The following is a 14,309-nucleotide window of genomic DNA, read 5'->3' on the forward strand; positions in this document are numbered from 1 at the left end:
AGTTTGGACTCGAAGACACCATCCTTAGGCCCTCCTAGAGCTCTAGACGATCTTCTGGCGCTCTTGCAGCCACTTCGAGTCGGCTTCGGAAGACAGCGAGAGCAAGACAATAAGCTCCGCGCCCACCGTTGTGAACCGTATCAGTCTCGGTGGATGCTGGGATACAAACAGGAATTGGGAAATCTTTCCACCCCGGGATGTCTAGAGCGTACTCCATTTTCGATAGTGACCGCGTTTCGGCATTCGATCGTATCGCCCTCGGCACACCTTTTTTGGCCTCATCCTGTTTTCCTCCCAGACTCGGATATCCTTCGTCTCTCCGATCAGTCGCGTTCTTAGCACAACACATACATGAGCCCCGAACTCTAATTCCAAAGACTCAAATGAAAGGCAAGGCTTTGAATCTATCTGAATCTAATGCTGCACTCTTCCTGAACAAAAGCTTCTGACATCGGTGGGATGGACTCCAATGGACGCTGGACCCGGGAAAGGCTCGACGCCGCTTTCGAACATTCCCAGAGCGATCCCTCGGCGATATATCTTGACTCCTTCAGCCGAAGAGTTTTCCGATATGAAGGGAAAGTCATCAAATATGGCGAGCCCGTGAACCTTCAAGAAACAAAAGCAATTTCCTTCGTTAAACAATCTGGGCTCAACATCCCTGTTCCCGAAGTCTATTCGTCTGAGATGTGTGAAGACGTGGGAGTCATCGAAATGGAGCTCATGGAAGGGGATACCTTAAAGAACGTATGGGGCAAACTGTCAAAGGACGAAAAACAGAGCTATGCGCAACAACTACGTCATATTGTGAACCAACTGCGTTCGCTCGAGGGAGACTATATCGGCGCCCTCGGACAACTCCCAGCTGTCGATGCTCGCCGCGACAAGAATCGGGGTGGTCCTTTTTTAAGTGAGACGGACTTCAATAAATTCTTGCTCAGCAACACTATTTCCACTACGCCAACGATTTATCGCACAATGCTCGAAGACGTTCTCTCATCCAGAAAACACAAGATCGTTTTCACTCATGGAGACTTGAGCCCGACGAATATCATTGTGAAAGAGGGCCAGATTGTTGGCATTATTGACTGGGAATTCGCAGGGTGGTATCCAGAGTACTGGGAATCCATCCAGTTCTTCAGAGCGCTATACACCGACTACCGTGACTATGCGGGGGTAATATTCGAAACACTGTATCCCGTTGAATACATGACAGACCACTTTATAGGACAACTGACGCGTCATTAGCTTCCCGAACGAGAACTGTTCGAGTTGAGATCTACGCTGATCGTGTTGGGTGATCAAACACAACAAATCAGTGACCGACAGACGTGGTGGAAGGCTCGCTATCTCCCCGTCCAAACCGACCAGAGCACAAAAGACGCCTTTACTCCTCGGCTTTGAAAGTCCACCAGAGCGCTATATACCCTCTTGTCGTTGACGAAAAGGACGTGACAAGTTCATTCCTCCTCATCCTCAGTTTCAAACCGCCATTGCGCTAATTGCATCAGACTTGTAGCCGCCGAGGCGGGACGGCAAGGTTGACAACGGTGCGTGCAGAAAAGAAGAGACAGGATCCAGCCGACAAATCCGGTTGAAGAAGGCTGGTAAAGTCGCGACCGAGGGGGTGCGCATCACTCTCGCTGTTGGGAGTCATCTCGTGGTGATCAGGCCTCCTGCCGCTTGCTCAGCTCTTCTTCCGGTAGTAGGCGGGAGTTCAAAGTCACCACGGAAAGGTTCTCTGGTGGTGTTGGGGCAAACGAAGCGTGTGTGGTACGCAGCCGAATGCGAGAGATGCCCCAAAATCACATCCAACGAGGTCATGACTATAACCTTCCTCCCGGGGTGAACGTACACTTGCGCGTAGAACTTGGTTCAAGTGTTTCGGGCCTGCTGACTGTGCGGTGCGCGGCAGCTGGATGCCAATGTGGCACATGGCTATCTACCTAATGACTAGTTAACGAAGTTCGTTGGGTGGACAAAACAACAAGACTCGACCCTAACCTTTTCACCTTTCAAGGTCATTCAATTACAGTACTGCTACTTGCTCGGCCTCGCTTTACCGGCAGGTATCTACGGCCTACTGTACTGTACGGCATCAGGTATAGGGGTCTTTGATAGTTTATGGATGGGGATTCGCTGACGACAAACAGGTACCAGGTAAGTGATTGAGGAAATCATCGTGACACCAAAGCACGAGGCCAACCAATGTAATTTGCACGTGTCCCGAAGTGACTCGGTTCTTGGTTCCAAAAAGGTGGGTGTGTCTCTCTCTCTCTCTCTGCGTGTGTGTCTGTGTGGCCGCAATCGCCATCGGGCTTTGTGTGAATTGTTGCATGCTCCAGCACTTTACCTACCACTCCCTACTCCGCAACAATACCAGCCACGATAGATCTTGTAGATAGATACCTCAGCAGTTGACTATAAGTTAACTGACTTATGTAGTGCTCCGTACATTCGCGCATGTATATACACTCGTACGAGACCTCTCAATATTTTTCGTTTCTGCTCAACTCCCAAGATCATTCTGGACATTTTATTATTTATTTAATTTTTTTTTGCCGCCCGTCAGGGGCGACTGATGATACCCTGATTTCACATCCCACGATAGAGAGTTGACTCCCCCCAAAAAAGTCTGAGGTCTGGGCCCGACGCGCAGCGAGTCGACTTTGCAAAAAGTCATACGAACTCAAAAAAGCGTCAATCCATCATCCATCGTACTGTATGTATCACCTCCCCCGTACGGAGTACATCGGACTGTGTCTTCGGATCTCAGAATGGTGTGTACAGCAACAAAAGAGAAGTACGGGTTATTATTACTCTGGGTCAACCGAGGTGTCCCAGAAAGAAGTACAAGGATACGTGTCAGGGAGCCAGCACGTTGCGCGCACCACACACACAACCTCGGTTGGCGACCAACTAACTAGTTATTTAGTTACTTAGTCACTCTCCGTGTAGTCCGTACTCCGTAGAAAAAAGTACAGGTAGAATAGTTATAACTACAACTAACTAGTTAGTTAGGAGAACGGTAGATCGCCTGTTGGCCACTATCTTGAGCTATTCCAACTATTTCATACGCGAAGACATTTTATTAGACAGACGATACATGACTCTCGCTTGGCTTGTTTTCCCCTCTCGGGCGCAATACCACAAAAAGGAGTACCCTCCGACCTTCGTTCGCCGATAAAAAAGTGACCACCATCAGGAAGATCGATTACTGGGGTTCTCGACGCTACTACCAACCTTCAAGTTGCATCGGTTCCATCATCGCCTGCTGTACTGGTTAGTCTGGCACCAGCGAAGCAAAGCGAAAACGGCCCCTCCCATCACTATCTTCCCAAACAAAAGTTTCTTTTCTTAAGCGGCTACTCCGGCGCAACCCTCTCACTCTCTATCTGGCCGACACCGACGCTCTCTTATCTGCCGTTTTGTACTTCAGATACAAGCTTCAATCAAGACACATTAGTCACATGCAATCCATGCAGTATACCATAGTACTATATAACCAGGTCGGCAACTCACTCTCATGAACAATCACGCCGATAAAATTACCCCTGTGGTGTTTGCGCGCGTGACTGAACGACCCCGTCTGTGGTGAGGACCTTCGCGGGTCGGAATCCTCAAACACTCTCAAGATTTGAAACGAAGCTCTTGCTTCCCCCAAAAGCTTTAATCATCTCATCAGGGGCCATCTTTCGCTTTTTTTTTTTGGCTGTTTTCACCTTGTATTCGCTCCTTCACGTTGTGTTCTCAGGCCGCCCTGGACACTCCCCGACAGGTCATGGGTAACCCGACGGATCCCAAGATCCAGCCTCAGGAGGTGACCTCCACCTCGCCCACTTTCAACCGCGGCAGCGGCAGCGGCAGCGACGACAACCATTACCACGACCACCATCACCACCACACATCGTTGGATCACTTGCGTGGGCCATCTCCCGTAGGGCGCACGCTGTCGCGCATATCGACCACCTCCGGCTTGCCGTACAAAGTATACAAACGCCGGTTTTTCGGCCTGGGGCAACTCGCGCTCCTCAACATTGTTGTGTCGTGGGACTGGATCGCGTTTGCACCGGTGTCGTCGACGTCGGCGCAGTACTTCAAAACGTCCGAGACGAACATCAACTGGGTATCGACGGCATTCCTGTTTGCGTTTTGCGTCACCACGCCCGCGACCTTTTGGGTGCTGCACAAGTATGGGCCCAAGACCGCCATTATCGCCTCTGCCTCGTTGCTGCTCGTTGGCAACTGGGTCAAGTACGGGGCGACAAAGGCCAACAGCTTTGCCGGCGTCATGGTAGGCCAGTTGATCATCGGGTTCGCGCAACCGTTCGTCCTCGCCTCTCCTACATCCTACAGCAACCTGTGGTTCAGCCCGGCAGGACGGACGACGGCCACCGCAGTTACGTCTCTCGCCAACCCGTTCGGTGCCGCCCTCGGCCAACTCATATCGCCGTTTTGGGCGAACAAACCCTCGGACATCCCCAACATGGTGCTGTACATCAGCATCATCTCGTCGGTGGCGTGCGTGCCTGCGTTTTTCATCCCCGCGAAACCACCAACACCGCCATCGGCAAGCAGCACGCCGGACCACATGGACAGAGCGTCGCTCACGCACGACCTGAGGGTGTTGTCCCGTAGTGTCGAGTTCTACCTCATGTTCGTCCCATTCATCGTGTACGTGGGCTTCTTCAACGCCTTTTCCAGCCTGCTCAACCAAATCCTCGAGCCGTACGGATTCAGCGAAACGGACGCGGGTATCGCCGGCGCCATTCTCATCGTCGTCGGTCTGGTATGTGCCGCCATATCCGCGCCCATCATCGATCGCTACAAGTTTTATCTGTGGTACATCCGGTGCGCCGTCCCCTTTGTAGCGATCGGATACCTAATCATCATCTGGGCCCCGCAGTCGCATTCGCTGGCCTATGTCGACGTGGTGTGCGCCATTCTAGGGGCGTCGAGTTTCGGTCTCGTCCCCGTCGTGCTCGAGTTCCTTGTCGAGACACACTACCCTCTCGGTCCCGAGTTGGGGAGCAGTCTGTGCTGGTGCGGTGGCCAAATCCTGGGCGGCATCTTCATTGTCATCATGAATGCGCTCAAGGACGACAGAGCTGCCAGTCCGCCGTCGAACATGAAGCGTGCGTTGATCTTTCAAGCCGTCTTTGCGGTCGCAGTGACGCCGCTGCCAATGTGTCTCGGTCTGTTTGGACGCCACTCCAGTGTGCGGAGGCTGAGATGGGAAGCGGACCGAAACGGCGACGGTCGTGCTGAGCACATTGTCGTTGTCACGGACCGCACTGACCAGTAGCCGAGTTGAAGAGGAACGGCCTCGCATCCGGGAGCACCATACGAGTCTTCGTTAAACCCGCACCATCTTCGGCCAAAGTACAATACATTTGCAGTCATTTCAGAATCGAACATCAATCGCATTTACTCTCAGGTCCATCTCATCACCGCACAGCTCTCGTATTTTTATTTTCACTATGCATCGTCGTGCCGGTTAGGTGAAAGCAAGGGGTTTGACAGCGCCGCTGCAATAAATCGCCATCACCGTTTAGGAGGAGGAGGACCAGGAGGCGGCAAGAATTTGGCATTGATATACTCGGAACAAGTGAAGGAAGGAATGACTGAAGTTGGGTAAAGGTTCTATGAGGAGACGCGAGGGTGTTGTAAGTTGGGGATTGCAACTGGTGGTGCGAGGATGCGTTTCGTCCATACAGATGCGCCTCACAGACGACAATCCCGGAAACTCAGCCTGCGTTAGCTGGTGGTGCTTGAGGTCAACAATCCGTGCCCTTCTGCTTTTGAGAAGGCCAACCACACATGTACGTCGGCGGCAGCGCTTTCCAACTGTGCTCGAGCAGGCACAGTGCTGTTGTTGGTCCGGGAAACGACAAGCGTGACCATTGCAGAGGGTCATGGATTGGTACCTTGGTCAAGGGAGATGCGGATCACAGCGATCAGGAGGAGGACTATGACGAGGGGGCGAATAGCGTCGCTCTTACCGACTCATTCCATAGTTGGGCAATATCTTTCGGGCCGCTTGCACTGGTTGGGAACTACGGCATCCGAGTGAAGGTTGTCTCTCGATCTTGGGCAATATTTGGTGGTGGTGTCTTGAATTCCATCCTGGCAGCGAGTCATCGGGCGTGATGCTTTTCAACGTATTTTGGCAGTTGCTGATTCCCAAGGGGGTGCACGAGGAGTCCGGGAGAGAGGCGGTCGTGCATCGAGAAGAAGTTGAGAAAACGGGACCGGGCAACAAACCTGGTTCATAGGATCAAGAATAGGGCATTCAGCATCCGCGGAGGGACACTCTGAGGGTTGGCTTCGTGGATCCCTCCAAGAAGCTTCATGAAGAAGTCTTATCCGAATACCTCCCCCGAAAAACCTCGTAGATTGATCATACTCCGTACAAGACACAGCATGACGCAGCATGACGGATTCTGTTCGTCCGGCCTGACTACCGGTGTGCAGAGCTTTGGTTCAAGTACCTTGGGGTTACAATACACTATTATTGTTTGTGACTACGTGGGTGCTGTGAGCAATGGGTGCAATGAGTACATAGGCGCTGTGGACACAGAGGTCCAGTGAGGAAGGTGCGTAGGTGCTGACAGGAATGAGAATAGCATGCTAAGAGTGCCGACTGCAATTTCAATGAAGACCACACATCCGCCAAACAATACAGCTTGAACATGACCCGCCGATATCATGTCTTCCCCGTGCGATGAGGCGTCCTATGCACCCTTCTGTCGGAATCACGCACATGGATTGACTTTCTTTCTTCTGGGTATGTCCGAGTGGCAGACACATCACTAAATGTAATCGTAGTCGGGTCCCTGTCCTCGCTGGATATAAGGGTTGATTGAAGGAGAGCTTGGTCCGGGGTAGCTTGGTGGTTGGTTGGGTGTGTTTTCATCCGTAACGTCGGCTTCCGGGCGGTCAGTAGTGCCGTTCTGATGGTTCAGGCGCACGGGCTGAGGAGCATCAGCAGCAGCTGTTACCAATCTGTCTTGCACCGCGTCTTGGTAGGAAGGAAGTTGGTCCAGGTGAACGTTTGCGACGTTGACCCCAGACAGGTCGCTATCCTGTCGGTCCTCAGGGTTGTTGTTTTCCTGAGCAATGGCGAGAACTTGACGCAACCGTTCGCAGATTTGCTCAAACTTGTAGTGGAATGCCACCGCTCCTCCCTCCTTGAACGACAGAGTGATCGGAATCAACCGACTGTCCTCGGGGATATTGCCTCCAGGAACGGGTCGGAGCTTAGCCAACCAGGCATTGGGCCCAAAAATGGGGATTGAGGGCCGAGCATCATACAAGTTGAGGAGCGGAGCCGAGAACGACTGGAAAGCCCGGGTTGATTCGGCGGGTATGTAGATAAGCTGGGAGAAGAGTGTCAGCGAATTGCATAGGAGGATCAAGAAGGAAGGAAGGAAGGAAGGAAGAGGCCAGGGCGAGAATGTTGGTGACTTACTCTCTGGTTGGTCAAGTAGGCCACACCTCTTTCGGACTCGATTCCCAGGCTTGGGATGCTGAGTTTGGTGCGAGACATGGAAGAGTACAGCGTGACCTCCTGTGGCAGGGACACAAACTGATTGTTGGCATCCATCATAACCCAACTAGGCGGCGGCATTAGCGGTTTGTCTGTTCTCAAGGAAAGGACAGAGGGAGCATACTTGATAGACATCTTGACGAGAGTGAGTGGACTGGTTTGTGTAGACCGAAGGGTGTAGACTGCAGCTTGATCGCAGCAGCTTGCTCACAACGGCGAGGCGAGGAGCGAATGAAGCAAGGTTCCAATGCCGACAAGCTCAAGCTCCAATGGTCGAAAGATGCTTGGATGGGGACGGATATTGGTAGTGGAAGGGATACAGAGGAGAGGGAGGAGTAAAGAAAGAAGAAGAGGAAGAGGGCGAGGAATAAGTAGTTTCCTGGTGTTGATGATGCTCCTGCCGAGTTAAGTGGGCGTCGACAGGCATGTACGAGTGTGAGTGTCAAGAGCAAGAGCAATTGTGCAGCATCTTTGGAACCCAGAAACACCTCCCATCCGGGATATGAAGCAGGAGGTCAAGTGATGTTGATGGATGCTATATCGCGTACACGAGGGATGATGGATGGTACAGGATGAGGACGTCGTTTGAGTTTGTTATCAGTCTCAGCCACCTGCGCCACACAGCAGCATCAACGATTTGTTTGTACATTAATTCTACTGTAGGAGCGGAAGCGCAATACGGTAGGAGTAATAGTATGATTACCCTCGGTCGCCTGTAGAACAGTCACCACTCGGATATGCAAACTACTGTCAGTTCTAGGTATCAAACAATTACCGACTTCACCAGACACCAGGCCGAAGAATTCTCCACCGGGGCCTGCAGCGAATCCATTGGGTAGCGACGGTTGTGTCTCGTAACGCGTCAGTCCATTTTGCATCCCAGGACATGTCGATGAGCAAGACCAGGGGCTTCTTCGCCAAAAGCAACCTCTGGCCGATGCGAGCTACAAGATATGCAGCCCGTCGTTGGCTATCACCTTCTGTCCTAGTTAGTTTCCCGATCATGCTATGCGCTGTTCGGGCGGGCTTCTGCTATGCATAGTGGGTCTACTCCATCTCAAACCGAACTGGAGGAAGAAATTGTGAGTCAGCTTCTGTTATGTCTCTGTTGCATCACGGACGGATAGACCGATGAAGATGCTTGTGGCCTCCGAATGGGAACTCGTTCCGCAAAGCTGTGTCGGAGATCGGATCGCCGGGGGGTGTCTACTGGCGCGATCCTGATCCTTCCGGCAAGAGAGGGATTCACATCGAAAGACCACTAACTAGGTAGACTAGTCGGGCCCGGTATGCCTGGGGGGGCTGCGCGAGTGTGAACGTCAAGCAGCACTCCTGTGTACCGCAGGTCCGGAGATGGCCTCCGGATTGTTCATGTTGCACAGGCCCTGAAGCCGTGATTGGAACGTGCGATATTCTACAGAGGACCAGAACCTGCAGGGAATCAATCCAAGTTGCACCAAGATCCTGCAGCGAACCAAAATCGTCGACTGTGGTCAGCGGATGCAAAGTCTCGCCCTTAGGTTACGGACGCTATCGAGAGAAGGATGCGAAGCTCTGATGGCATCACGCAAGGAGGCTTGGACTCGTTTCGAATTATTTTGCACCGACTCCAAATTATTTTGCTCTTTTGCAGTGATCAGGGCGAGTGCTGCCCGCGTTGTCACAAACTGTGATGTACGAAAGACCCGTGGTGGCGGGCCAATGGAACGGCAGCATTCGAGGACGCGACTTGCAGCTTTGGAAAAAGTTTTTGGCTCGCAGACAGTTGACCAGCATTACATAGGTACATTGGTTAGTTAGTTCTGCGAGTGCTGTGGCTTTGGTACGTACAAGTCCGGACCCCCCGGTGCCCGACGATACATACACTACCTCCCTGACATCCTCCGTACTCGTAGGTACCTGGTCTACCTGGTCTACCTGCTGGTCTACCTCGCCTACCTGCTGGTCTACCCGGCGGTTGGTGTCACAATCTCTCTGCCCCGTACAGCCAGGCTCCAGCTCACATCCTTCTCACAACCGGCAGCCAGTCTTGGCACCAAAGCACCATGCTGGCCCGGCCCGATCGAGTCGAGTCCCCTGGCTCAGGCATTGTTTGCTGCATGTTTGCTGCATGTCTGCTGGACACCCCCCCGTGAAATAAGACAGATATGTTTGAGGTCTCCTGACCAGCTGGTCTCGACAACAAGACGCATGCACGTTTGGTCTGCTGTGTGATCTGAACGACATGATCTATCACATTCACTTGAGAGTGTCCGCAATGGGCATCCGCTTCCGCCGAGCATCGTGGGCACAGCGGGCCTCATGGTCCCCGCGATGCTCCGCCTAGAGAGATCTTGCGCAGTTTGCCCCGCCGGCTGTCAGCAGCACATCAATTCACACACACCAGACAACAGATTCCTGAACTCTATTTCCTCCTCGTGTTGATTTCTGTCGCCGTGCTCAAGATCGTGATCGACTGAGACACAACACCGCTGTTCCAGTCCCCTTTGATACCAGACAGGCAAGGAAGAGAGTGCATTCGTACTCCCTGGGCAGCCCTCAGTACCTGTGATGCATGAATCATCATCTTCGCCGTCCTCAGAGACCCTGCACAACCTGGGCCAGGGTAACCTCACCAGCCCCTCTAGTCTTGCGTGTCTCCTCCTTCTTCTTTCCTGCATTGTCTTTACAATTCGGGCGGCGTCTCTCATGTAGGGGACCAATAGTCACCTTTGCGTCCTCCAAAGGGACAACGCAACAGGTAGATAAAGGTCGAGCCCTTCCCGTCTGTGAGGGCGTGAGTCTTCCAAATTCCCCATCACTCAGTGGTGCCAGCGGAGTGCTCACGGTTGGCCTCTTCTCTCTTCGTGTTCCACCGCATGCTTCCCACCACACCCTCACCTTTGATATCCAGACATCCTCAAAGCCCTTCGATCCACCTCGCTGTCCTTCTGCGGGGCTTCTCAAGCTCTCTTCTGCTCTCTTCTGCTCGGCATGGATCGAATGAGCCTCGCAAATGTGCTCAATGTATTTAGATTCCCTCCCGGATCCAATGTTGCTTGCCAGCGATGTCGAGCCATCAACCAGGAATGCCATCAGCCTTATCCCTGCGCAGCATGCCACGAGGCCAGCGTGCCGTGTATAGTGCAAACCGACCCCAGGTACGCATCCTCGTACCCCTGTCGAGAACCTTGTCGATGATTGCTGACACAATCCGATCTCGGTAGGTCCAATCGAAAACGCCCCTACTCTTCGTCCCCAGCCCTCAGTTCTGAGGATGTCGAGCCGCTGTCCACCAACTGCTCTACTTGCCGCAGCTTGGATGACGACGATGACGACGCCTCGTCGCCGCCCCTTGACATGTCTCCTCCCGGCCCCAGTCAACCACATGGCAGCAATTCTACCTTGGCCGGTCCGCCCAGAGGACCTGGGAGTATGACAATCAACGTACCCCTACCGGGAAACAGTATAAGTGTTGGCAACAGCGACGATAGCGGCAATACTATCATGGCCAGCCCATCTGGGGAACGTGGGAATATGACAATCAACGTACCCCTACCGGGAAACAGCATAAGCGTTGGCGACGGCGACACCACCTTCAACGACGGCAGTGATCCACCCGCCAATCGCCGTACAAGATCGCCCACACCGGCCCACACGACGAATTCATCCTCAAGCCAAACAGATTCCCCAGTGGACGGCCCTCGCTCTTCAGGACCTTGCAACGTGTCGACTAGAATGTCCTCATCCTCAGACGAGATCATCATAGACAACAACTTCGACAGTGCTGATACCGTCCACCAGCATATTGGCCCGTTTGGGGTATGTACAGCGGTGACAGCGTCAAGCACAGCCGATGACTCCACTACCCAGAGAATGATGAATGAGTGGGTGAGTGCTCTGAGGAAGATGACAAGCAGTTGCAGTGGCCCTTCTACAGCCGATGCTGGAGGCGACAACACGAACAACACCACGAGCAACACGATCACCAACACCATGATCGTCAACAGCTCTCCAGCACATTCCACGAGCAACACCATGATCCAAGCTATGGGCAGCTCTGAGGGCGGCAACAACACAACGATCGTTACCAACTCTTCAGGGCAGTCCGAGGAAGACAACTCAGCGGCCTTCCCGTCAGTCTCGGCCTATCGCCGTATCCTGGGGTTGGTAGACAAATACACCGTCCGTCACTTCAGTAGGCAAATACAGATCCCGTCCACGCTTTGCAACATTCTCACCAAGAGCATAGGTTATCACACTACGTGCACGTTGGAAGAGCCTCATCTCCTGACCAGCAGCGGGCGGATCGTTGCTCAAGGCCTCAAACCCCACACAAAGCTCCATCCTCTGCATGCATTGACCATCAGATACGTCCACACTATGGTCAATAACGCCGCCACCGTGCTCGGCCAGCACGTAGCCATCCTGGATGTGGAACGATTGCATGGGTTTGTGCGTCATCTGTTTCCATCTCAGGACTTGGACGAAATTCTTACGTTCTTCGAGAATTTCGACAACAAACTGCCGCCAGACAACCTGGCACTGCTCTTTGCGACGCTCACTGTGGGCACTTTGCACAAGAGCAGTTTCACGGAGGGCACTTTCGAGCTCGCCACCACGTTCTTCGAGCAGTCTACTCAGTACACTAACGACTACACAGGACCGCCCACGTTCGACACAGTTCTCACATTGTTTTTCCACCACATCTATCTCTTACATGTTGGGGCGACGGATCGGGTTAGAGCAGTCATTAACCGAGCCATCCAGGTCGCTCATGATCTGGACTTCAACGGAAAATGCCCCGAAACGCCAAACATCGGAAGACTCAACGAGGTGCATGTGTACTTGCTCCTGTGCAATGTGGACCTGTGAGTTTTCGTAACCCCTGACCCCTCAGGTGCGCCATGTGCATAGTACTTGCCTGCTCTAATCATCGACGAGGACTCCTCAGATATTGTGCCATGTGCTTCACGACCACCCTGCGCATCAGCAAGAAGGAATATCCGTCACATCTGTTCGAGCCTCTCCTCGAGTCGCGTCCTAGCTTACGAACGGTCGTTGATCTGATTATGAGAAATGGCAGCGTCGTTGAGAACCTTGACATCATCCAGAGCTATGACCGCAAAGCCGAGATGCATCGACTCGAGACCAGCATCGGCAGAGTTTTCGCAAATGCCGGACCGGTAAAACGTCCGGTCACCCCAGAGGCGGCAGTGGATGCAATGGCTCGCGGCCACTTTTCCTGGTATGTTGCATCCTATATATCTCCATTTCGTTTCGTTCCTCGGATCGCTCGTGCGTGTGTGTGCATGTGTGTGCATGTGTGCCTGACGTGTACATCTAGGGTTCGGCTCTGCCTTGCAGCGTCCTTTCTCCCCTCGGAAAGTCGGTGGGTGCAGTCGATCAATACGTGCGTACGTTCGGCGCAAATGATCCTCGAGACATACTTTACCTTCGTCGAACCAGTAGTGACCGCCACAGTCCTCCATTTCCAACAATCAGATCCGCCTCCCGAAGGGCCGGTAACGCTGGCAGCTTTGTCATCAGTGCCAAGTTCGTCAGTGATGCCCTCGACATGGCGCCAGGTCCAACGAATCGTCACCTCGTCTCTGGTCATGTTCTACGCCTATTGGCATGGGGAGTGCTCCGAGGCAGAAGTCACTCGTTTCACGGCCATGGCGCTCCTATTGCTTGAGCGGCACGAGGCGCGGTGGGAAGAGGCCCTGGATGGCGCTCGCGGGTTGATTCAAGATCTCACCGTCCTCTGCGACATCCATGTTGAGCGCGTCGTGCAGACTCTGTTTCCGAGTGCGAACACCAATGGGGGTTGTATGCTGCTTGCAACCATGTTTCGACGGTCAGTCCGAGAACAGCCGCTCAAGTCATGGAGAACCGAGGCCGCCAGAGACGAGGCAATGGTCGCTGTCGATGTCGCTGCCGCCAACCACAACTCTTGCACACTAGTCATCTGTCCCCGGGCGTCTCGCATGCCCTGGCAACCATCTCAGTGGAAAGTCCAACCCGATGACCGAGGGTTCTTGGCTGCCATCTTCACCTCGTCGACAGATCTGGGCTTGGTCGGCGCCATGCCCATGTACCGGATTCGGGATTTCTGGATGTGATGTTTGGAGTTCTGAAATAAATCGATATCGTGTGGTTGGATGGAATCAAAAATGCGACCCTTGGTTAATGGGCTTGAACATGAGTACACGGGGTCAAGGGCTTTTGCAACGGAAGATGCGGTGTCAGGAGAGCCACGTTGTACCTAACACAACGTAGCTTGTTCACGAATTTTCTTGGGTTCCGAGTAGTGATGATGATAAAATCAAACATTCACACTCGAGAAAGGTGAAGTCAAGTAGACGGCGACGTACAACTTCAAGTGTCAACTGCAAACTCTGACCTGTGATTGACAGATTGTCATCATGATCATCAGCCACATTCCTCTCGTGTGCCCCCCCAATTTCACAATTTCCCGCCCCATCAGACTTTCAGAATTGGCTTCCACTTTCCCTGGGATTGGGTGAGATTGCAAGTCTAGTGGGTCCACATCACCTTGGGTCTTCGCCCACCCTGGCTATAACTATGTACGAGCACGGAGAGTGGTTTGTTTGTGACAGGTCTACGCAAGGCAAGCTACGAGAACACCGGTATTCCGTGCGTCTTGTACTCGTAGCCTGTTGCGCCTCATCAGGTAAACTACTCGCATAGCCTGGGCCTTCTCGTCCCCGAAGCCGTGGAATGACCCGTTCTCAGCGCGCGCGCCTATCGAATCGCT

The 14,309-nt window shown here is 53.1% G+C and overlaps 4 protein-coding genes across 4 annotated transcripts; 3 read left to right on the plus strand and 1 right to left on the minus strand.

The window, feature by feature from the left end:
• Positions 1–459: 459 nt before the first annotated feature.
• PV08_07007 (uncharacterized protein) lies at positions 460–1,248 on the plus strand (the record flags this gene model as incomplete). The annotated part of the gene is made up of 1 exon (XM_016381339.1): positions 460–1,248. The coding sequence occupies one exon, from the start codon at positions 460–462 to the stop codon at positions 1,246–1,248; it is 789 nt and encodes a 262-aa protein (XP_016234441.1).
• Positions 1,249–3,781: 2,533 nt separating this feature from the next.
• On the plus strand, positions 3,782–5,305 carry PV08_07008 (uncharacterized protein; the record flags this gene model as incomplete). Its single annotated transcript, XM_016381340.1, has 1 exon — positions 3,782–5,305. The coding sequence occupies one exon, from the start codon at positions 3,782–3,784 to the stop codon at positions 5,303–5,305; it is 1,524 nt and encodes a 507-aa protein (XP_016234442.1).
• A 1,507-nt stretch (positions 5,306–6,812) lies between these two features.
• Positions 6,813–7,684, minus strand: PV08_07009 (uncharacterized protein; the record flags this gene model as incomplete). The annotated part of the gene is made up of 2 exons (XM_016381341.1): positions 6,813–7,379; positions 7,472–7,684. 2 exons carry the CDS (start codon positions 7,682–7,684, stop codon positions 6,813–6,815), a joined length of 780 nt encoding a protein of 259 aa, XP_016234443.1.
• Positions 7,685–10,644: 2,960 nt separating this feature from the next.
• PV08_07010 (uncharacterized protein) lies at positions 10,645–13,653 on the plus strand (the record flags this gene model as incomplete). The annotated part of the gene is made up of 4 exons (XM_016381342.1): positions 10,645–10,751; positions 10,846–12,399; positions 12,483–12,776; positions 12,876–13,653. 4 exons carry the CDS (start codon positions 10,645–10,647, stop codon positions 13,651–13,653), a joined length of 2,733 nt encoding a protein of 910 aa, XP_016234444.1.
• Positions 13,654–14,309: the final 656 nt, after the last annotated feature.

This window comes from Exophiala spinifera (genome assembly GCF_000836115.1).
Source record: "Exophiala spinifera strain CBS 89968 unplaced genomic scaffold supercont1.5, whole genome shotgun sequence".
In the NCBI taxonomy this organism is placed as follows: domain Eukaryota; kingdom Fungi; phylum Ascomycota; class Eurotiomycetes; order Chaetothyriales; family Herpotrichiellaceae; genus Exophiala; species Exophiala spinifera.